Genomic DNA, 25,765 nt, shown 5'->3' on the forward strand with positions numbered 1-25,765 from the left:
TTGCAGGTTGGCTGTCGTGTGTGAGGGGGTGTTTGACATGGGGGGGGTAGGGTTAGTGTTTTGCAGGTTGGCTGTCGTGTGTGAGGGGGTGTTTGACATGGGGGGGTAGGGGTAGGGTAAGTGTTTTGCATGTTTGCTGTCGTGTGTGAGGAAATATGGCTCATAATCCTCAGCACTATGTATGAGCTTGGTAATGTCGGGATGCGTTACACAGAATACAAACGTGTTGCTGGCTTTGTTTTACATTGTATAGAATAGTAGGACCTCGATAATATTTCTGTTTGTTTGGTGAATCTCCACAAAACTTCACTTTATGCGTATGTAAAGACCTAAATTATTCGCTCGCATCCAGTGTGGATGCAGCTTCACAGTGAATCACAAAGTGCACCTTAAAATAAAGCCTGACCGAAAGAAAAGGTGTCAGTAAGAGGTTAGAGTATAAATCTGGGAATCTCGTCCTATTGTTATTAATATTAGCATACGCCTTTTGAAAATGTGACGATCCAGTTACAAGAGACCACAATTACTGCAGTTACCTTGTATGGATCAACATCCAGCAGATACGCTTCATCTAGCCTTTGCTTCTTTGTGTCCAAGTTATATAAGCAAGTAGTTTTTGTTTTCAATTTTTACTCGGGAGAGAGATTTTTTCCTCTAAAATCGCAGTGTATCCAGATCATGCTCCCTCCTGCAACAATGCTGCCGCTCTGATTGAAATGAGTGCTGTATTGTGGGAACAAAAAAACAGCATTGTTGCAGGAGGGAGCGTGATCTGGATACACTGCGATCCTTAAAAGACTTTATCTCTTGGCGAACGCTCCTGAGTAAATGTTGAGAATTGTATTGCCCAGTGGATTTATGACCCTGGGCCATGACCCAAACATTTCAAAAGAGTCGGCAATATGTTTAAAAATATAACACCGCAATACAGGGCACAGCACAGGTAAACTTTGCATCGAGTTCTGTAATAAAACAGCACTGTAACTCATAAACTGTAAATAAGTCACACACCATGATCAATAAGTCACACACCAAGATCTTTTCATAATGGCTGCTCTAGTGCACTGGGGTTTGAGATCTGCCCTCCAAATCACTGCAGGAAGAGAGATTTAAAAAAAATGTGGGCAATAATCCTTACACTATCAGTGCACTAGAGCGGACATTTTGAAAAGAGCTTTGAAACAGACCTTAGAAGTTCTAAGTGTACAAAGTTGCCAGGATGTTCACAATGAAAAGAAACATGACAGGTACGTGGGGACGGGTAACACGGGTCCCAGTCTGAGCTTGTGCAGAAATACATGAAAACATAATGTGTCGTGTTCTCATCTATGATCAATAAAGGAGATTTTCTTCAGCTTGACAAAGATTATTCAGGACTGAATGGGTTAAACTGTCCCCCAGAGACAGAGCTTTGCAGGTGAATAAGTTCATGGTTACACTGTGGTGTCCCAGGTGTACCTGCAGGGTTCACAAGCTCACTTGGGCTTCTCAGCATGGGGATTGAAAGCATGACAAGACACTTGTTTATTGTTAACAGTAATTATAATATAAATCAACCTGACACACAATGTCATTTTATTATTCAAAATACAAACCCTTCCACAACTTTCAACACTCAATCATACGATATACATTCCTATTAAAGATCACATGAGAGAAAGTCACAGTGTAAGGAGAGTCAATCCATGTGATCACATGGTTCATGTTGTGCAACGTTCCCCATTGTCAAACAATCTCAGTCCACGTTACTAAACCTGTGGTTTTTAATTGTAGGATTACAAAGATGGTCAGTCTTCCCAAGCAGACTCCTCTTTACACTTATAGCGGAGTGCTTTTTACAAAAATCGCTCTGTCTTCCTGTGGGTGAACACGTCCATTCTCAACAGAGTCACACTTCATTTCTTTAGACCTGGAAAAAAAGCAAAATATAATTGTTACTATTATTATTACAGTGCACTCCGTTTATGAGGATCACGTCCATCCTGGATGATTTGACCGATATGATTACTGTGGTGAAGTGCTTATGTTAGTTTGAGAATGAAGCTTTTTTCCCTGCAGTGTAACGAGTTGACCACTAGATGGCATGAGTTCCTGCATGTATGCACAGGGACCACACGCAGTATTGTTTAGTTAATGCTCTAACTGAAAGCAAGGTTTATTTTGTTTGTTTGTTTGTTTTATTAGCGGTTGTTTCCCCACCGCACTGTAAGAAAAATAAAACCAGCACCGGTTTAAGCAGTGTGGAGTAGCGGTTAGGGCTCTGGACTCTTGACGGGAGGGTTGTGGGTTCAATCCCAGGTGGGGGACACTGCTGCTGTTCCCTTGAGCAAGGTACTTTACCTAGATTGCTCCAGTAAAAACCCAACTGTATAAATGGGGAATTGTATGCAAAAAAGAATGTAATTGTATGTAAAAAATAATGTGATATCTTGTAACAATTGTAAGTCGCCCTGGATAAGGGCGTCTGCTACGAAATAAATAATAATAATAATAATAAAACTGTGAATCAAGACTCTAGCCTGATCATTTACACTGCCCTCGGCCAAGTCACATTACAATTAGCAAAAGTGCCTCCGTGCGTCAGCACTTTAAATACAGTATACAGGTGTCAATGGTGCTCAATCACTACAATACAAAACAAGTCCTCGTGGGTAAGCACCTTGTTATACGATCACGATTATGTTTACTCAAGGCTGCAGAATCCTATTTTACTACAGTATACTTGGGAAGCGATCGTCTCATGAGGGTGCCTAGTTTAACTACCTGCACAATGCAGTGGTGCAGTCATGTTTGATTACAAAGAGTGCAGTGTTTCCAGCATCACTGCACCATCCACGCTGCGTACGTGCCTAATCACACGAGATCTGATCAAATTCAAATTCAAAAACAGCTTTTATTGGCTGTGCACATCACTGCACCTGATCAAGTACCGTATTACATGCATTCAGCTTACCCCAAAATGATTCTTATAAGAGGATTGCTTGATTCTTACAAGCAGATTATTTTACATTGGTTGGTATAGGAATGATTTGGTCCCAGTGGTTTTGATCACTCTATGCGGTGGAGTCTTATATCAGTGATTCTTATAAACTAACTGTACTGTATTATTATTACATAACTATATTTATAAAGCTACTGAAGTCAGTTTTAAACCTGTGTACTGTCAAAATATGGTACGTTATAGATTTTTGGTAATGGTGAGTTTGGTACACTGTTGTGTATATTCTGAATTGTGATGGCAATTTTTAACCTTAACCCTCTATTTAATATCCATTCACTTTTGTCACATGTACTACATTCTGGGGAGTAAATTGCAATAAGCAAAAAACTGAAGAACACAAGCATAGCAGGTGTGTGGCGGTGACTGTGAGAAGGGAGCTGTACAGTTCAAGGACGAGTATCATGCTACCAAGCTGTGTATCTCGCTGAAGACAAGCCAACACACTTTGAATTTGCCATAAAGCATGTTAATAAGTCTGCAACCTATCCGCAGAACACATTTATTACTGATGAGACAAAAGAGAACTGGTTCTGCTCAGATAGTAAAAAACAAAAAGCCACTGCAAAAAAATAAGAACTGTGAAGGGGGTAAACATTTCTTAAGAAACAGTAAGGCTGCGTCTCATGTTTGACAGCTATATGTTAAAATAAGAAATGTGAAGGGGTAAACATTTCTTAAGAGACAGTAAGGCTGCGTCTCATGTTTGACAGCTATATGTTAAAATAAGAAATGTGAAGGGGGTAAACATTTCTTAAGAGACAGTAAGGCTGCGTCTCATGTTTGACAGCTATATGAATAACTCATACAGCAAACAGTGTACCCTTTTTCAACTCTAATAAAGTAACCCTGAGTGACTCACTGGTGACTCCTATCACTTTGATGGATGTCTCTTTCAACTCTAATAAAGTAACCCTGAGTGACTCACTGGTGACTCCTATCAGTTTGATAGGTGTCTCTTTCAACTCTAATAAAGTAACCCTGAGCGACTCACTGGTGACTCCTATCAGTTTGATGGATGTCTCTTTCAACTCTAATAAAGTAACCCTGAGTGACTCACTGGTGACTCCTATCAGTTTGATGGATGTCTCTTTCAACTCTAATAAAGTAACCCTGAGTGACTCACTGGTGACTCCTATCAGTTTGATGGATATCTCTTTCAACTCTAATAAAGTAACCCTGAGCGACTCACTGGTGACTCCTATCAGTTTGATAGGTGTGGTCTGGCAGCTCAGTGTTCAGTGTTTCTGGCAGTAGAATGCAAAGGACACTCCCAATCAACGGGGTCACCCCGTATATAACCAGAGGAATGGAGCTGTGATACACCTCCAGGAGTCTGATCAGCGGGGCGATGATGCCACCAACACGGGCCGACATGGACACCAGGCCAACACCGGTCTGCCTGGAAAACACAAACCAAACCAAACCAAATGCAATGGGTTTAAAATACCGACTGCAAAATCATTCCAGAAAAATCAGCAGCACTTTACACACTGAGTGTCTCAAATTACTGTGCATTGACATAGTAGTTATTTAGTAAAAGCATGTGTACTTACGCATCATTACAATATTATTATGCATAGCTACAATGTACATAATGCGTAACTCTTGACAGAAATCCTGTAAAAACATAAACTTAAATACCTTACAACTGTTGGGAACAGCTCAGCACTGTACACATAGCAAATGGAAAAGGAAGAAGCAATGGCAAACTTCCCTAGTACAGCCAGCACAGTCACTGCAACAGATACATCTGTAATACAAGGAGGACGTTGTATAAAACATATATAAGAAACACTATAACTTCACACACTCAACTAACCAAAGAAACTAGGTCAAGCTGACAAACGTTTGATCTTACAGTCTTCATCCTTGAAGCAGATTTTAAGATAAATGTCAAATCTGTGCATTGAAGGGAATTGTAGGAAAGTGACTTTGGCATCCTTAGCATTGAACAGAGTTAGTAACCCATCAGAGAAGAAGATAGACAGCTTCGATGATCTTTGCAATGGCTTTTCTGTATTAATTGCTTGAGTGACTTGGAGTAAGATGACACATGGGGACGTATATAAGTCTCTTGTTTCGTTTAAGATGGTTTTTCGTCATCAATTTGGTCTGTACTCACCAATCTTTAACCACTGGCCATGTTTGGATCTTGGCAAAGATGACAGACGATAAAGCAATCACAGCACTGAACATACTAGGCGCTACTGATACCCGAGGCACTGTATGTGCAACAAGCTGTAGATGTGGGAGTGTAGGGGTCAGTGAAGGTTAAACACATATTGAGCACACTTGAGAACACTGTGCTCCAGCTCAGCTGCAAGGTGAGAGGGTGTTTTCAATCTCAGCCAACCCAGGACACAGAGGAACAAGGAATTGATAAAGAAGGGGTACATTGGACCTTGTGTTGAAGAGATGTGTATTCTGAGTCTGGAGCAACATTGTAACTCATGCTAATAAATTGATAGTGTTTTAGATATTGTTAGGAAAACAGAGAGTAAGCAGAGTTCACAAAGTTCAGCTTCACACACACACAGTTAGGCAAGATATATAAGACAGTGTGGCAAAGTGCCCCGCCCCTGTGTGCATTTGTGTGTTCTATGTTGTATGTATGCGTGCGTATGTTAATGTTGGTGTATAGATTGGTACACGGGATATAAACAGGTCTGTGTTTCACGTGTGTTTAAATTGTATATTTGTATTTAGGCACGGGACTGCACATCACGCACGTGCATTTAAAATATAATATGCGAGCACGGGGTTGCACAGAATTAATTCACGTGCTGGGATTCAAGTGAATAATTAATTAGTAATTGAATCCCAGCACAACAGTATATATAGATGCACGTTTCATTCAGTCAGGGTTGGGTGTTCGGAAGAGGAGAACGGGTGAGAGAGAGAGGAGTAAAAGTAAAGTAAATAGAAAGATAGTAAATATAAGTGTTTGTTCTCACCGTGTTTGTTTGTCTGTCCGTGCACCGTTTGTTTAGTGTTAGTCCGTTTTGTATGTCTGTTTATTTTGGCGCAAGTGCCGTGTCCTGTTTTGTGTACCGTTTAAAACCTTTTTATTTGTTAATAAACGCTGAGTGCAGCCATTGCACTCAGCTCATCATCACCACCGTCTCTGTCTGTGTATTCCTGTCTGGTCTGACGCCACCCACTCTGGCCGTCTTTGTGACAGACAGGCACTTGAGAGTGAGAGTGAGAAAAGCTTCCCGAATCCTCTCCTGATGACACACCATCCCCTTACCTGAGCTACCTCCCAGAACATCAGGTAGCTGATCATTATCTGATTTCTGTTCATAACTCTGTGCTACAATGTTGTGTCTAATGATAATGTTTAAGCTACATGCGTGTCACTTTAGAATATTGGAATCAGTACATGGAAACTTACTAACATTGCAAATTGGTATTGTGTGCACTCGTTTACAGACATCAAATTAGCATCCTTACAGGAGGCATCGCAAAACAACTTATATTACCTCAAGTGCTTTAACTGGGATTGAATAATGATAATGTGAGCTAATAGAATTCTTTGAAAATTACACGAAAGCAAACCTTTTGCTTTAGTGACGAGGTCAAAGGGACGCACCACTTTTATACAGCACTTCAATTGTAAATAGATGGGTATCGTTAATTACCTTCAGGAATGGCTATAATGAGAAGACAAGCTGTCCCGCCCAAGAGCAGGACAGCACCCTGACATTTCTTCCTGCCAAAGTTCTCCAGGAGAGGGACTGATCCAATGCGTGCAGGTATCTCCACCAAGCCAAAAATAAACTGGGTCAAATAAATATCCAGCCCAAAATTACCGACATTGAGGCCCAGTCCATAGTACACAAGACTGGTCACGAACCTGGCACACAGAAAAGAGGGGTCAGAACACAAGACTGATCACGAACCTGGCACACAGAAAAGAGGGGTCAGAACACAAGACTGGTCATGAACCTGGCACACAGAAAAGAGGGGTCAGAACACAAGACTGGTCACGAACCTGACACACAAAAAAGAGGGGTCAGAACACAAGACTGGTCATGAACCTGGCACACAAAAAAGAGGGGTCAGAACACAAGACTGGTCATGAACCTGACACACAAAAAAGAGGGGTCAGAACACAAGACTGGTCATGAACCTGACACACAAAAAAGAGGGGTCAGAACACAAGACTGGTCATGAACCTGGCACACAAAAAAGAGGGGTCAGAACACAAGACTGGTCATGAACCTGACACACAAAAAAGAGGGGTCATGAACCTGACACACAAAAAAGAGGGGTCAGAACACAAGACTGGTCATGAACCTGACACACAAAAAAGAGGGGTCAGAACACAAGACTGGTCATGAACCTGACACACAAAAAAGAGGGGTCAGAACACAAGACTGGTCATGAACCTGGCACACAAAAAAGATGCATCAGAACACAAGACTGGTCACAAACCTGACACACAAAAAAGAGGGGTCAGAACACAAGACTGGTCATGAACCTGACACACAAAAAAGAGGGGTCAGAACACAAGACTGGTCATGAACCTGACACACAAAAAAGAGGGGTCAGAACACAAGACTGGTCATGAACCTGGCACACAAAAAAGATGCATCAGAACACAAGACTGGTCACAAACCTGACACACAAAAAAGAGGGGTCAGAACACAAGACTGGTCATGAACCTGACACACAAAAAAGAGGGGTCAGAACACAAGACTGGTCATGAACCTGGCACACAGAAAAGAGGGGTCAGAACACAAGACTGATCACGAACCTGGCACACAGAAAAGAGGGGTCAGAACACAAGACTGGTCATGAACCTGGCACACAGAAAAGAGGGGTCAGAACACAAGACTGGTCATGAACCTGACACACAGAAAAGAGGGGTCAGAACACAAGACTGGTCACGAACCTGACACACAAAAAAGAGGGGTCAGAACACAAGACTGGTCATGAACCTGACACACAGAAAAGAGGGGTCATGAACCTGACACACAAAAAAGAGGGGTCAGAACACAAGACTGGTGATGAACCTGACACACAAAAAAGAGGGGTCAGAACACAAGACTGGTCATGAACCTGGCACACAAAAAAGAGGGGTCAGAACACAAAACTGGTCATGAACCTGACACACAAAAAAGAGGGGTCAGAACACAAGACTGGTCATGAACCTGACACACAAAAAAGAGGGGTCAGAACACAAGACTGGTCACGAACCTGGCACACAAAAAAGAGGGGTCAGAACACAAGACTGGTGATGAACCTGACACACAAAAAAGAGGGGTCAGAACACAAGACTGGTCATGAACCTGACACACAAAAAAGAGGGGTCAGAACACAAGACTGGTCATGAACCTGACACACAAAAAAGAGGGGTCAGAACACAAGACTGGTCACGAACCTGACACACAAAAAAGAGGGGTCAGAACACAAGACTGGTCATGAACCTGACACACAAAAAAGAGGGGTCAGAACACAAGACTGGTCATGAACCTGACACACAAAAAAGAGGGGTCAGAACACAAGACTGGTCATGAACCTGACACACAAAAAAGAGGGGTCAGAACACAAGACTAGTCTTGAACCTGACACACAAAAAAGAGGGGTCAGAACACAAGACTGGTCATGAACCTGACACACAAAAAAGAGGGGTCAGAACACAAGACTGGTCACGAACCTGGCACACAAAAAAGAGGGGTCAGAACACAAGACTGGCCATGAACCTGACACACAAAAAAGAGGGGTCAGAACACAAGACTGGTCATGAACCTGACACACAATAAAGAGGGGTCAGAACACAAGACTGGTCATGAACCTGACACACAAAAAAGAGGGGTCAGAACGCAAGACTGGTCATGAACCTGACACACAGAAAAGAGGGGTCAGAACACAAGACTGGTCATGAACCTGACACACAAAAAAGAGGGGTCAGAACACAAGACTGGTGATGAACCTGACACACAAAAAAGAGGGGTCAGAACACAAGACTGGTGATGAACCTGACACACAAAAAAGAGGGGTCAGAACACAAGACTGGTCATGAACCTGACACACAAAAAAGAGGGGTCAGAACACAAGACTGGTCATGAACCTGACACACAAAAAAGAGGGGTCAGAACACAAGACTGGTCATGAACCTGACACACAAAAAAGAGGGGTCAGAACACAAGACTGGTCATGAACCTGGCACACAGAAAAGAGGGGTCAGAACACAAGACTGGTCATGAACCTGACACACAAAAAAGAGGGGTCAGAACACAAGACTGGTCATGAACCTGACACACAAAAAAGATGCATCAGAACACAAGACTGGTCATGAATCTGACACACAAAAAAGAGGGGTCAGAACACAAGACTGGTCATGAACCTGGCACACAGAAAAGAGGGGTCAGAACACAAGACTGGTCATGAACCTGGCACACAGAAAAGAGGGGTCAGAACACAAGACTGATCACGAACCTGGCACACAGAAAAGAGGGGTCAGAACACAAGACTGGTCATGAACCTGGCACACAGAAAAGAGGGGTCAGAACACAAGACTGGTCATGAACCTGACACACAGAAAAGAGGGGTCAGAACACAAGACTGGTCACGAACCTGACACACAAAAAAGAGGGGTCAGAACACAAGACTGGTCATGAACCTGACACACAGAAAAGAGGGGTCATGAACCTGACACACAAAAAAGAGGGGTCAGAACACAAGACTGGTGATGAACCTGACACACAAAAAAGAGGGGTCAGAACACAAGACTGGTCATGAACCTGGCACACAAAAAAGAGGGGTCAGAACACAAAACTGGTCATGAACCTGACACACAAAAAAGAGGGGTCAGAACACAAGACTGGTCATGAACCTGACACACAAAAAAGAGGGGTCAGAACACAAGACTGGTCACGAACCTGGCACACAAAAAAGAGGGGTCAGAACACAAGACTGGTGATGAACCTGACACACAAAAAAGAGGGGTCAGAACACAAGACTGGTCATGAACCTGACACACAAAAAAGAGGGGTCAGAACACAAGACTGGTCACGAACCTGACACACAAAAAAGAGGGGTCAGAACACAAGACTGGTCATGAACCTGACACACAAAAAAGAGGGGTCAGAACACAAGACTGGTCATGAACCTGACACACAAAAAAGAGGGGTCAGAACACAAGACTGGTCATGAACCTGACACACAAAAAAGAGGGGTCAGAACACAAGACTGGTCATGAACCTGACACACAAAAAAGAGGGGTCAGAACACAAGACTGGTCATGAACCTGACACACAAAAAAGAGGGGTCAGAACACAAGACTGGTCACGAACCTGGCACACAAAAAAGAGGGGTCAGAACACAAGACTGGTCATGAACCTGACACACAAAAAAGAGGGGTCAGAACACAAGACTGGTCATGAACCTGACACACAATAAAGAGGGGTCAGAACACAAGACTGGTCATGAACCTGACACACAAAAAAGAGGGGTCAGAACGCAAGACTGGTCATGAACCTGACACACAGAAAAGAGGGGTCAGAACACAAGACTGGTCATGAACCTGACACACAAAAAAGAGGGGTCAGAACACAAGACTGGTGATGAACCTGACACACAAAAAAGAGGGGTCAGAACACAAGACTGGTGATGAACCTGACACACAAAAAAGAGGGGTCAGAACACAAGACTGGTCATGAACCTGACACACAAAAAAGAGGGGTCAGAACACAAGACTGGTCATGAACCTGACACACAAAAAAGAGGGGTCAGAACACAAGACTGGTCATGAACCTGACACACAAAAAAGAGGGGTCAGAACACAAGACTGGTCATGAACCTGGCACACAGAAAAGAGGGGTCAGAACACAAGACTGGTCATGAACCTGACACACAAAAAAGAGGGGTCAGAACACAAGACTGGTCATGAACCTGACACACAAAAAAGATGCATCAGAACACAAGACTGGTCATGAATCTGACACAAAAAAGATACATCAGAACACAAGACTGGTCATGAACCTTACACACAAAAAAGAGGGGTCAGAACACAAGACTGGTCACGAACCTGACACACAAAAAAGAGGGGTCAGAACACAAGACTGGTCATGAACCTGGCACACAAAAAAGAGGGGTCAGAACACAAGACTGGTCATGAACCTGACACACAAAAAAGAGGGGTCAGAACACAAAACTGGTCATGAACCTGACACACAAAAAAGATACATCAGAACACAAGACTGGTCATGAACCTGACACACAAAAAAGAGGGGTCAGAACACAAGACTGGTCACGAACCTGACACACAAAAAAGAGGGGTCAGAACACAAGACTGGTCACGAACCTGACACACAAAAAAGAGGGGTCAGAACACAAGACTGGTCATGAACCTGACACACAAAAAAGAGGGGTCAGAACACAAGACTGGTCATGAACCTGACACACAGAAAAGAGGGGTCAGAACACAAGACTGGTCACGAACCTGACACACAAAAAAGAGGGGTCAGAACACAAGACTGGTCATGAACCTGACACACAAAAAAGAGGGGTCAGAACACAAGACTGGTCATGAATCTGACACACAAAAAAGAGGGGTCAGAACACAAGACTGGTCACGAACCTGACACACAAAAAAGAGGGGTCAGAACACAAGACTGGTCACGAACCTGACACACAAAAAAGAGGGGTCAGAACACAAGACTGGTCATGAACCTGACACACAAAAAAGAGGGGTCAGAACACAAGACTGGTCACAAACCTGACACAGAAAAAAGAGGGGTCAGAACACAAGACTGGTCATGAACCTGACACACAAAAAAGAGGGGTCAGAACACAAGACTGGTCATGAACCTGACACACAAAAAAGAGGGGTCAGAACAGAAGACTGGTCATGAACCTGGCACACAAAAAAGATGCATCAGAACACAAGACTGGTCATGAACCTGGCACACAAAAAAGAGGGGTCAGAACACAAGACTGGTCATGAACCTGACACACAAAAAAGAGGGGTCAGAACACAAGACTGGTCATGAACCTGACACACAAAAATGAGGGGTCAGAACACAAGACTGGTCATGAACCTGACACACAAAAAAGATACATCAGAACACAAGACTGGTCATGAACCTGGCACACAAAAAAGAGGGGTCAGAACACAAGACTGGTCACGAACCTGACACACAAAAAAGAGGGGTCAGAACACAAAACTGGTCATGAACCTGACACACAAAAAAGATACATCAGAACACAAGACTGGTCATGAACCTGACACACAAAAAAGAGGGGTCAGAACACAAGACTGGTCACGAACCTGACACACAAAAAAGAGGGGTCAGAACACAAGACTGGTCACGAACCTGACACACAAAAAAGAGGGGTCAGAACACAAGACTGGTCATGAACCTGACACACAAAAAAGAGGGGTCAGAACACAAGACTGGTCATGAACCTGACACACAAAAAAGAGGGGTCAGAACACAAGACTGGTCATGAACCTGACACACAGAAAAGAGGGGTCAGAACACAAGACTGGTCACGAACCTGACACACAAAAAAGAGGGGTCAGAACACAAGACTGGTCATGAACCTGACACACAAAAAAGAGGGGTCAGAACACAAGACTGGTCATGAACCTGACACACAAAAAAGAGGGGTCAGAACACAAGACTGGTCATGAACCTGACACACAAAAAAGAGGGGTCAGAACACAAGACTGATCATGAACCTGACACACAAAAAAGAGGGGTCAGAACACAAGACTGGTCACGAACCTGACACACAAAAAAGAGGGGTCAGAACACAAGACTGGTCACGAACCTGACACACAAAAAAGAGGGGTCAGAACACAAGACTGGTCACGAACCTGACACACAAAAAAGAGGGGTCAGAACACAAGACTGGTCATGAACCTGACACACAAAAAAGAGGGGTCAGAACACAAGACTGGTCATGAACCTGACACACAAAAAAGAGGGGTCAGAACACAAGACTGGTCACAAACCTGACACAGAAAAAAGAGGGGTCAGAACACAAGACTGGTCATGAACCTGGCACACAAAAAAGATGCATCAGAACACAAGACTGGTCATGAACCTGACACACAAAAAAGAGGGGTCAGAACACAAGACTGGTCATGAACCTGACACACAAAAAAGATGCATCAGAACACAAGACTGGTCACGAACCTGACACACAAAAAAGATGCATCAGAACACAAGACTGGTCATGAACCTGGCACACAAAAAAGATGCATCAGAACACAAGACTGGTCATGAACCTGACACACAAAAAAGAGGGGTCAGAACACAAGACTGGTCATGAACCTGACACACAAAAAAGAGGGGTCAGAACACAAGACTGGTCACAAACCTGACACACAAAAAAGATGCATCAGAACACAAGACTGGTCATGAACCTGACACACAAAAAAGAGGGGTCAGAACACAAGACTGGTCATGAACCTGGCACACAAAAAAGATGCATCAGAACACAAGACTGGTCATGAACCTGACACACAAAAAAGAGGGGTCAGAACACAAGACTGGTCATGAACCTGGCACACAAAAAAGAGGGGTCAGAACACAAGACTGGTCATGAACCTGACACACAAAAAAGAGGGGTCAGAACACAAGACTGGTCATGAACCTGACACACAAAAAAGAGGGGTCAGAACACAAGACTGGTCATGAACCTGACACACAAAAAAGATGCATCAGAACACAAGACTGGTCACAAACCTGGCACACAAAAAAGAGGGGTCAGAACACAAGACTGGTCATGAACCTGGCACACAAAAAAGAGGGGTCAGAACACAAGACTGGTCATGAACCTGACACACAAAAAAGATGCATCAGAACACAAGACTGGTCATGAACCTGACACACAAAAAAGAGGGGTCAGAAAACAAGACTGGTCATGAACCTGACACACAAAAAAGAGGGGTCAGAACACAAGACTGGTCATGAACCTGACACACAAAAAAGAGGGGTCAGAAAACAAGACTGGTACCTGGCACACAAAAAGTTATTGATCTGCAGTTCTGTGGTATACAGTAAGTTATTGATCTGCTATTCACTGATAGACAGTAGGATATTGATCTGCTATTCACTGATCGACATTAATTTATTGATTTGCTGTTCATTGATAGACAGTAAATTATTGACCTGCAGTTCTGTGATAGACAGTAAGTTATTGATCTGCAGTTCATTGATAGACATTAAGTTACTGGTGTGCAGTTCTGTGGTATATAGTAAGTTAGCTCATACCAGATATAGGACATGATTAGTGTGATTCTCCTCAGACGGGGTATTCTGAACAGATCCAATACACTTCCAGTCTTGCTTGACTTCTCACCTTCCATCTTAAGAAAACAAAAACAATGAATCAGTTTAATAACACAATCAGTTGTGTATAAAGAAACCAATTCTAAAATTAGACCAAAATAACAAGTCACCTCGTGAAGCAGGGTCTCTGGCACTGTGCGTTTATTCACAATCGCAGCTTTTAGGATCAGCTTCTTCGCTTCCTCCTGCTTTCCTTGGGTCAGAAGCCAGCGGGCTGATTCCGGAAGAATGCTGTTGAATATAACTCCTTATTTGATTGCTCTTGTAGAATCTGGTACATTCTATTAAATCTGGCTGTTCCAAGGGTTCTATAACACATACGGGAGAATTATCTTTCACATGTCAACTCCTGAAGACGTGGGATCTGATAATCTATCCTCAGAGAATTGCTTACAACATAGATATGACTTTGTTATTTTAGTCTTAGATCTCGGTGTGCTGCTGATGAAGTTTGAATCACACATGTTTTTACTGTGTTGTCTGTACATTGCAATTGTTTTGTATTGTTTTCCAGGACCCCCTTGTAAATTAGGCTTGTCTCAATGGGTAAATCTCCCAGGTAAATACATAACTAAGAACGTGCAAATACAAGCTTGTGTTCTCCATCATTCCCAGTACATCATTACCTAGAGCCTTCTTACCAGAAGAAAATGCCAGTGAGTGCTAACGGAACAGACAGCCCAAGCTGCAGTGCCCTCCACTCTCGAACAACGTATGCCATACCAGCCAGAACCATCATGCCCACTGAAAAGGCAGCATGGGTGAGGATGATGGAAAAGGAACGCTTGGAGATTCCATACCACTCAGTGCCTACAAATAAATGAAGAACAAGCAGCTCACAATGTGTACAGGGTGCTGGATTATACAAGGTGCTGGATTATACAAAGTGCTAGATTATACAAGGTGCTGGATTATACAGGGTGCTGGATTATACAGGGTGCTGGATTATACAGGGTGCTGGATTATACAAGGTGCCGGATTATACAGGGTGCTGGATTATACAAGGTGCTGGATTATACAGGGTGCTGGATTATACAAGGTGCTGGATTATACAGGGTGCTGGATTATACAAAGTGCTGGATTATACAGGTTGCTGGATTATACAGGGAGCTGGATTACACAATGTTGTCTTTGTTTTTTGTCAAACACATCAGTGTTTAAAGAAAATAAAACCCACTTTACCCAACACAAAAACATTGATCATCAGCCCGGATATGGTGGTGCCCACAACAAAACGAAGGGAGATGTAGACGTAAATATTTGGTGAAAATGCAGCAGCAATCCCAGATGCAAACTGCAGACATATTGAAAGGAGGATGACAGGCCGGCGACCAATTCTGTGAGCAAGAAGAAAACTTCATTAGCACACTGCAATCACTCAGCTGAGCTGTCTTTAGGGAATTGATTTGAAGGCTTGTGGTTGCAGCACAGGTATGAAGCAAAGACGCCTTTAGAAAATAACATCTTACCATCTCTAACACACTCTACAAATCATCACATAAGAACATCTTACCATCTCTAACACACTCTACAAATCATCACATAAGAACATCTTACCATCTCTAACACACTACACAAATCATCACATAAGAACATCTTACCATCTCTAACACACTCTACAAATCATCACATAAGAACATCTTACCATCTCTAACACACTCTACAAATCATCACATAAGAACATCTTACCATCTCTAACACACTCTACAAATCATCACATAAGAACATCTTACCATCTCTAACACTCTCTACAAATCATCACATAAGAACATCTTACCATCTCTAACACACTACACAAATCATCACATAAGAACATCTTACCATCTCTAACACACTCTACAAATCATCACATAAGAACATCTTACCATCTCTAACACACTCTACAAATCATCACATAAGAACATCTTACCATCTCTAACACACTACACAAATCATCACATAAGAACATCTTACCATCTCTAACACACTCTACAAATCATCACATAAGAACATCTTACCATCTCTAACACACTCTACAAATCATCACATAAGAACATCTTACCATCTCTAACACACTCTACAAATCATCACATAAGAACATCTTACCATCTCTAACACACTCTACAAATCATCACAGAAGAACATCTTACCATCTCTAACACACTCTACAAATCATCACATAAGAACATCTTACCATCTCTAACACACTCTACAAATCATCACATAAGAACATCTTACCATCTCTAACACACTCTACAAATCATCACATAAGAACATCTTACCATCTCTAACACACTCTACAAATCATCACATAAGAACATCTTACCATCTCTAACACACTACACAAATCATCACATAAGAACATCTTACCATCTCTAACACACTCTACAAATCATCACATAAGAACATCTTACCATCTCTAACACACTACACAAATCATCACATAAGAACATCTTACCATCTCTAACACACTCTACAAATCATCACATAAGAACATCTTACCATCTCTAACACACTCTACAAATCATCACATAAGAACATCTTACCATCTCTAACACACTCTACAAATCATCACATAAGAACATCTTACCATCTCTAACACTCTCTACAAATCATCACATAAGAACATCTTACCATCTCTAACACACTACACAAATCATCACATAAGAACATCTTACCATCTCTAACACACTCTACAAATCATCACATAAGAACATCTTACCATCTCTAACACACTCTACAAATCATCACATAAGAACATCTTACCATCTCTAACACACTCTACAAATCATCACATAAGAACATCTTACCATCTCTAACACACTCTACAAATCATCACATAAGAACATCTTACCATCTCTAACACACTACACAAATCATCACATAAGAACATCTTACCATCTCTAACACACTCTACAAATCATCACATAAGAACATCTTACCATCTCTAACACACTCTACAAATCATCACATAAGAACATCTTACCATCTCTAACACACTCTACAAATCATCACATAAGAACATCTTACCATCTCTAACACACTCTACAAATCATCACATAAGAACATCTTACATTTCCACTGCCGGAGTGCCCCACACAGTTGTCAGCATTTCCACTGATGGAGTGCCCCACACAGCTGTCAGCATTTGCACTGCCGGAGTGCCCCACACAGCTGTCAGCATTTGCACTGCCGGAGTGCCCCACACAGCTGTCAGCATTTGCACTGCCGGAGTGCCCCACACAGCTGTCAGCATTTGCACTGCCGGAGTGCCCCACACAGCTGTCAGCATTTGCACTGCCGGAGTGCCCCACACAGCTGTCAGCATTTGCACTGCCGGAGTGCCCCACACAGCTGTCAGCATTTGCACTGCCGGAGTGCCCCACACAGCTGTCAGCATTTCCACTGCTGGAGTGCCCCGCACACCTGTCAGCATTTGCCAGTAGCAGCTTTTTTTTTTGTTTAACTGTTTATTTTGGCCCTTGTACCTTCTCATTTGTTCATGTTTTTATTTTGTTAATAACCGTGCGCACCAGCAGCCTGCAGCCTTCTTGTCTCTGAGTCTCATTATTGACGCTATCCTGGTACAGTTAGGATCAGGGTTAGGGATGGGTTAAGGTGCAACAAGATTTAAATGTTAAGTACATTGTAACTATGCATAATAACATTGTATGTCAGTACACATTTACTAAGTAACTACTATAGAAATTAGTAATTAGAGACACTTCATGTAAACTATTGGTTCACATTTATAATAATGGACGATATGGGAATGGTCTTACCTGTCAGCTAGTGGGCCAAACACCAGGGCTCCAATAAGGAGACCAGCCATGAAGATAGACTGGGACAGCTCATTGAATCCACTGTTATCACAAACCAGATTAAACTGAGGAAACACCGTGGAATCATCATCATCATCATCATCATCATCATCATCATCATCATCGGTTAACTTTTATTTCTCTATAAACTTTTTATAGTGCAACTTGCTATCATGGTCAGCTCCCCAAGCTTTGAGCTGAGCTTCATTATTTTTGCTACCAAATGGCAGACAAAAATGGAAATGCATTCCTTTTTTTTTTTAACAGGAGGGGATCCCCGGTTGGCACACTTGGTAAAAGCACAGCTGTGTCGAGTGCAGGGTGCGTCATACAGTCAGGGGAGTGCAGGGGTCCCAGAGGGTCTCCCCTGCTAAAAGCATGGTTGTGTGGTGTGCAGGGTGAGTCATACAGTCAGGGGAGTCCAGGGGTCCCAGAGGGTCTCCCCTGCTAAAAGCACGGTTGTGTGGTGTGCAGGGTGAGTCATACAGTCAGGGGAGTGCAGGGGTCCCAGAGGGTCTCCCCTGCTAAAAGCACGGCTGCGTGGTGTGCAGAGTGAGTCATACAGTCAGGGGAGTGCAGGGGTCCCAGTGGGTCTCCCCTGCTAAAAGCACGGCTGCGTGGTGTGCAGAGTGAGTCACACAGTCAGGGGAGTGGAGGTTCATGTCCCGGCTGTGCAAAATTGCTGGTCTTTGCCGGGGATTCTGGATGGAGCGTTGCATTGGTTCTGGTGTTCCCGCATGTTAGGAAGGCAGAATGGGCAGGGACTGTTTCTCCTCATCGTGCTACAGCAGACCCTACCGGCCAGGCATCTAGTGAGCTCAGATGGACACCTGCAGGGCTGCCTTTGTCCTCCAGAGGCCGGTAGCTCACTGACATCGGCTCTCGAGTTCCTGGCTTTGTCGTGGGATTGGAGGATGCACACTGAACCTTCAGTTGTCCTGAGCTGTGTGGGGCATCATTAGGGGGGAGTGGGGGGTTTGGACATTCTAAACTGGGGAGAAAATCGGTTGTAAAATAATTGATCCAAACCTGTTCTGAATTGTTTAAATTAACCAATAAAACCTCCACCCAGACCCTGAAGTAGTTAATTGTCTCATTTGACCTGTTAAACCTGGAGCGGAATGCCCACCAGGACTGTGACTGGTCACCACTGCACTAATGTTACCTTAGTAAGGAGATCCCAATTCAGTGGATTACCAGACTCTGTGAAAGCAGCCTGTAATTCAGTGTTTGTTAAATAGTTTCTTCATTAGTCTAACTTGAAGCCAGAGCTCATAAGGGAGCAGGTCATCAAGGACTGGATTCCAATAATCGCAGGAATCAAAGCAGCCTTCACCGCCGCTGCTGTCTGATTCTCTGGATATAAAAGAAACCAGGTGATTATCCAGACTTCGACTCTCCGAACAGCTCCTTGTTAACCTGGCTTCTTGTATTCTGTGCTCTGCTGCCTTGCTGTCAAACTAAATGCCAAAGCTGGTATTCACAGAGCAGTGCAGTTCAGTACTGTGTGTTATGATTTTTACAGTACAGCGGTGGTATCTTATCTTTTTAGGAACTTTCTTGATTGGGAGTCATATAAAGAATTATCTAAACAATTGCCCTGATCCCAGTTACTTTGAATAATAGAGTTTTCACTGTATGTACGTATTTATTCACAGGGTTGCAGTGGTGAAGTGATATTCCTGTTGGGCATTTCAAACTGGGAAGAAAGCGAATTAGACTACCTGACTGGGGTTATGTCAGGTACTTTATTGTCTAAATTGCCTGTTTTAGTGTCTGTAAAAAAGATTGCTATTCACTCTGGGTAGTTGAGTGCACCAGACTCATTTGTAACCTGAGCCAGATTTATTTTTTATTTTTTTTAATAATTTAAATCTGTGTGACATACGTACTCATGAGCCCCAGTAAACAAAACTCCCCCCAGCAATTAAGAAAGTGCCGTCACTCACCTCGGTCACTAACGTTGACGTGTACTGCGATGTGTCATAGACCCACCCATCCTGACACTGCACAGTGGAGTTCAGTCCGTACGCCTTGATGGCCTCAATATCCCAGTCAACCGGAGTGTACATCTCACATTTCTTAAAGGAGCCGTCCTTCTCCTTGGGCAGTGTTAGATTCCACTGCTCTTGTCTCGTTAGGTTGGGGCTCAGCTTCAGGATCCAGTCAGTGCTACAGTGGTGCGCCACGCTTATTCCTGTGAACACCTGTCCAAACACGTGGAAGGCCATGCAGATATTGGGAATGCATGTTGCCACCAGCAGGCGCTTCTGAAATGCTCCGAATTCACCGACAGCTGTGAGGATCTCCCCAAAGTAACTCATGTTGAGCTGCCAGAAGAACACAAATCCTGCACAGCCTTTTAACCACACAGTAATGAATGATTAAACAGCTGCTGCACTTTAAGTCCTGACGCTGATCGATCAAGGTGCGCTTCATCTGTTCATGGATCAGATATCTAAACAGCTTGACAACAGCTTCTTTTCTTTTACATGGTTATTTCTATCATTTTAATTTAACAGATCAAACCATCTTTTTGACATACTTTGCACTTCACATTTTGTCAAACTGGAGAAGGTACTTTAGACCTCACATGGTGACTTAACTATTAGCAGTTAAAGAAGCTGTGTGTTTGACACCATTCAGCATTCTGTCCCTTGCTGATGCTAACACTCATAGTTAATGATCAATGTGTTTGGCCTTCAACAGTGTTGTAGTGTTCCCCATGGCTGCACCACAGCATGTGTGAGTAAAGCACAAGTACCTAATCCAGACCTCTAGCTGCACCACAGCATGTGCAAGTAAATGACCAAGATTGTACATTACATGAGCCAGCCCTGCTAACCATCTGTTAGTACAGAAAAGCATCTCGCATTATTGTAACATATCAGGAACGGCAGGAGCATGTTGGCTTATGATACAGGTTACATTTCTCTATAGATGGTCTAATTTACCGTGAAGTGTACTCTTCTTCATGCAAAGGGATGTTTTATTGTGTTAATGTGGGCAATAAACTGTCAGTTTGTTCAAGGCTTCAATTCCACAGTCTATTGCCGTGTAATGTACTGCAGAGCACAAAATTGTTTCTATGTGATACTGGCAACAAAAATAAAAAAAAGAATAAATCAGGTTTTAGCACGACACAGAGTGGCTTGCTTCCCTGGGGAATCTCCTGGACTCCTTTGGAGTTTCACAACAAAGGTAAAGTCCAAAAAGCAACCTTTAATACTGCTGAATTAATAGGATTAGTTAACTATTTTCTAGACTTATACTGCAAATTAAGCTTAGTTTAGAACACTCATTGGCAGAACAAACATGTTTTTGAGCTCAATTCTGATTTTGAAAGGATTCTAATACTGGTGTATATGTACAAGATTTTCATTTACTTCAAAGTAACCAGGAATGAGTCAGCAACGCCAATCTCTTTCCATTGCTTCTGCATGCACTTTGTATAAATGTGCATTTTTGTGATTCTTACAGTTCAAGTTTTTTTCAAGCACATTCCAACACTGAACAAAATGACCTTGTTCGGATAGTCCTCGTCCAAATGACAAACAGCCACAGACTCAATTGATAATCTTATTCTTTATTGATTAAAACTAATTAGAGAAACATGCATTTCAATCCAAAACCAAAGGACAAAAAAAAGAAAAACACACCTAGAATATTGTACTCCTTTGTGCTGAATCTACTACACACACAGTTATGTGTGTACCTTGTCCCATTGCTCCTTCACTGTTAGGGACAGATCATTGATTACAGTTGAGTGTCGTATCTAAGGCTTTAAAACCTACTCTTCATTCGCCTCGGTACCATGTTTACAATGTCCCTGACTGTGCTGTTGAAATTGTACATTTGTTTCAGTATTTGAAGCTACAGCCCTAGAGAGAAGCCGCCTCTCAAGTCTGGTCCTCCACACTGTCTTTGCTAGATAGAAAGAGTCCCTCTCCAGTTTAAATCACATGGTACTGCATGCCAACCTGCACTGGAGCATGGGGGGGCTCCAGTTCATACAGACCAGCGTGGAGGAGAGCATGGGGGAGGGGGCTCCAGTTCATACAGACCAGCGTGGAGGAGAGCATGGGAGGGGAGGGGGCTCCAGTTCATACAGACCAGCGTGGAGGAGAGCATGGGAGGGGAGGGGGCTCCAGTTCATACAGACCAGCGTTGAGGAGAGCATGGGGGAGGGGGCTCCAGTTCATATAGACCAGCGTGGAGGAGAGCATGGGGGAGGGGGCTCCAGTTCATACAGACCAGCATGGAGGAGAGCATGGGGGAGGGGGCTCCAGTTCATACAGACCAGCGTGGAGGAGAGCATGGGGGAGGGGGCTCCAGTTCATACAGACCAGCGTGGAGGAGAGCATGGGGGAGGGGGCTCCAGTTCATACAGACCAGCGTGGAGGAGAGCATGGGGGAGGGGGCTCCAGTTCATATAGACCAGCGTGGAGGAGAGCATGGGAGGGGAGGGGGCTCCAGTTCATACAGACCAGCGTGGAGGAGAGCATGGGGGAGGGGGCTCCAGTTCATACAGACCAGCGTGGAGGAGAGCATGGGGGAGGGGGCTCCAGTTCATACAGACCAGCGTGGAGGAGAGCATGGGAGGGGAGGGTGCTCCAGATCATACAGACCAGCGTGGAGGAGAGCATGGGGGAGGGGGCTCCAGTTCATACAGACCAGCGTGGAGGAGAGCATGGGGGAGGGGAGGGGGCTCCAGTTCATACAGACCAGCGTGGAGGAGAGCATGGGGGAGGGGGCTCCAGTTCATACAGACCAGCGTGGAGGAGAGCATGGGGGAGGGGAGGGGGCTCCAGTTCATACAGACCAGCGTGGAGGAGAGCATGGGGGAGGGGGCTCCAGTTCATACAGACCAGCGTGGAGGAGAGCATGGGGGAGGGGAGGGTGCTCCAGATCATACAGACCAGCGTGGAGGAGAGCATGGGGGAGGGGGCTCCAGTTCATACAGACCAGCGTGGAGGAGAGCATGGGGGAGGGGAGGGGGCTCCAGTTCATACAGACCAGCGTGGAGGAGAGCATGGGGGAGGGGGCTCCAGTTCATACAGACCAGCGTGGAGGAGAGCATGGGGGAGGGGGCTCCAGTTCATACAGACCAGCGTGGAGGAGAGCATGGGGGAGGGGGCTCCAGTTCATACAGACCAGCGTGGAGGAGAAGGTTTCTCTGTACCATTGTATATTTGAACATGTACAAGTTCAACTTACCAATAGGGGGGCTGTACTGTGGAAATTATACTGGTTAGAGTAAGGGGGGAATTGGATTTTAAAATGTAATAATAATAATAATAATAATAATAATAATAATAATATACATACATACATACATACATGCATACATACATACATACATACATACATAATACCATGCAGCTGATTTTTGCAAGGTGCAATCCAGAGTGTGCGTGCTGGTCTGTACAGTAACTGTGAAATTGTGAACTTGCAGGTATGCTGAATATGTTATTTCTTTCTCATACCAGAACTAAGAGATAAACCTGCTTCATGAACACATCCCCAGAATGTAGTTAGAGCTGCTGTAGCTCTTCTAAAATGGAAAGGGTTCACAGAATGAAGCTGACAGATTCCAAGACCCTATAATGAGATCAGGGAAAATACAGGGAATCAGTGTGCAATCTGCAATGTGCTTGTATTTAAAGCACTGGCGTCTCATTTCAATGCTGTGCCACAGATGTTTCATTATTCTTGGATATGACACCACCACCCTTGGATCGTGATCTCTAATTCAAGTCAGATACACCAATCGCAAGCACTGTATTATGAACTGAATGACAGCACTGTTATTATGGCTCTGACATACTAGAAATCCAGACAGAATGAAACGGAGATGAGATGTCTGATTCCAGCTCGATAAGAGAGATAAGAACATTCATTTTAAATGACTCTCCCAACACCTGGGTGAGTGTTTCTGTCATCCAACCAACATGTTTAATGCCGAGTGACTGGGTTTTAATGCTCGTCAAGATAAAGGTTGTCCTCCTAACGTCTAATCACTCCTTTAGTTGAAAGAATAGAGGAATATACATATTTTGATACCAATTTTAAGTGTCATTCTTTTTGACAATTGATACAGGCCTGTTACAGAATTTTGATCTGGTAATTATTTTGGTGCAAGAGAACTGCTTACTGTAAAATATCAATTAGTGCTGTCTGTGAATCTAGAGTTCTCTGACTGGCTAAGAGGGGCCTAGTTATTTATAATGCAGAAACTGGATTAGTCAGTCCAGTTGACACAATATCTGAATCGGTCGCTTCATTTCAACCCTTGGCTGAGGACAATGGGCCGTGTCAGTTGAGGATTCTGCCCGGAATTCCTCACAAATCAAAGCATTTTCGCTCTTTGAAGACACTTTCTCTCAATCACTCTTGTGTTCAAATGCTTTGTCTGTCATATTGAGGGAGCTAAAACCGAAGACTTCATTATAAAATTCTTTAGAATATGTTGAACAAAACTTCAGAAAACAACACGCATTAAAGCGTGCCGTGCGTTTGTCCTTCCAGATTGAAAACACAACATGTGAAGCAAAATTACACTCGCTTTTAACAGCACAAAAACAAACACCTGGGTCTGTGTGCAGTGGGCATGGGGGAGAGTTTGAAAAGTGCAGCACTGCCTCTCTTCCACTCAGCTATTACATTACAGATTATAGAAATTTAACATAAAACAGCTTTGACTTTAAATTCAGTGTAACACATCCTGGCATTAAAACCATAATGCACATGGCTTAAATGGGTGGCTCAACAAAATATGTACTTTAAAAAGAGTTACAACTTCTAGATTCTAGATCACACCTGTACCTGCTGAGGAAGACAAACCAAAAGCTCTTACATTTTTTTGTTTGTTTTGTTTTTAATATATCATTTCCTGTTTCCTTACACTTTACATTACAGGCCATTACGTAACCGTGGATAATAGCTTCTGCTTTTACCTGCTAGTGATTGGTGGATTAGTGTGTAATTGCTGGGCATGTCTGTAGCCACAGTGTTACCATGGTAATGTCATCAGGTACCGCGATGTGTTTCACAGAAATGCTCTGCTAGGAGTAATAGTTGCTGCTGCAGTGTTATTGAATGCCTGCTCCAGCTTTACCTTATTTTTGGAGAAAAAAAAAATAAGATACAAAGGCCAAATGTGAAACACCCAGTATAAAAACAATCAACACCAAATTAAATTATTTACATACTAAAAGTAGTGAAGTTCTTATGAATCCTCCTGATAAGACACGACTGCATTCCATAAACTAACACGCGGACGAGGGGGCGATGATGGATCATGTGGCATTTGTATCCCAGTGCGGTCTGATGGGGTTTCTATTGCTGCCAGGAGATTAAAAAGAAACACTACATAAATAAAAGCCTGGTTTGTCATTATATTCCAGAGGCTCTATGATGCATGCTTTAATTACTGTCCTGGTGCACAGGATTATTAATGATCACAGAAGTGCTGAGTGATCTCAATGGCAGGCCCCACTAGTCTAAGAAAACTAAAACAATTACAAATGAAAAAGCTTTGCCTAATGATAGCTTTATTTTGACACTATAGTGTGTGCAGGACTTTGTTTCCTTGCTAGCTCGAATGGAGTCCTCTAAGGTTTTGCGCTGCTTGAATATGATCAGGGTATACAGTA

The 25,765-nt window shown here is 43.3% G+C and overlaps 1 protein-coding gene across 1 annotated transcript; it reads right to left on the minus strand.

Moving 5' to 3' along the window:
* Positions 1–1,520: 1,520 nt before the first annotated feature.
* On the minus strand, positions 1,521–20,649 carry LOC117399901 (solute carrier family 22 member 13-like). The gene is made up of 10 exons (XM_059023377.1): positions 20,060–20,649; positions 18,072–18,175; positions 15,493–15,647; positions 14,952–15,120; positions 14,421–14,541; positions 14,233–14,327; positions 6,643–6,857; positions 4,643–4,751; positions 4,191–4,400; positions 1,521–1,909 (listed from the first exon to the last, which is right to left on the minus strand). Exons 1-10 carry the CDS (start codon positions 20,432–20,434, stop codon positions 1,819–1,821), a joined length of 1,644 nt encoding a protein of 547 aa, XP_058879360.1. The 5' UTR covers positions 20,435–20,649; the 3' UTR covers positions 1,521–1,818.
* Positions 20,650–25,765: the final 5,116 nt, after the last annotated feature.

This window comes from Acipenser ruthenus, chromosome 4 (assembly GCF_902713425.1).
Source record: "Acipenser ruthenus chromosome 4, fAciRut3.2 maternal haplotype, whole genome shotgun sequence".
Taxonomy (NCBI): domain Eukaryota; kingdom Metazoa; phylum Chordata; class Actinopteri; order Acipenseriformes; family Acipenseridae; genus Acipenser; species Acipenser ruthenus.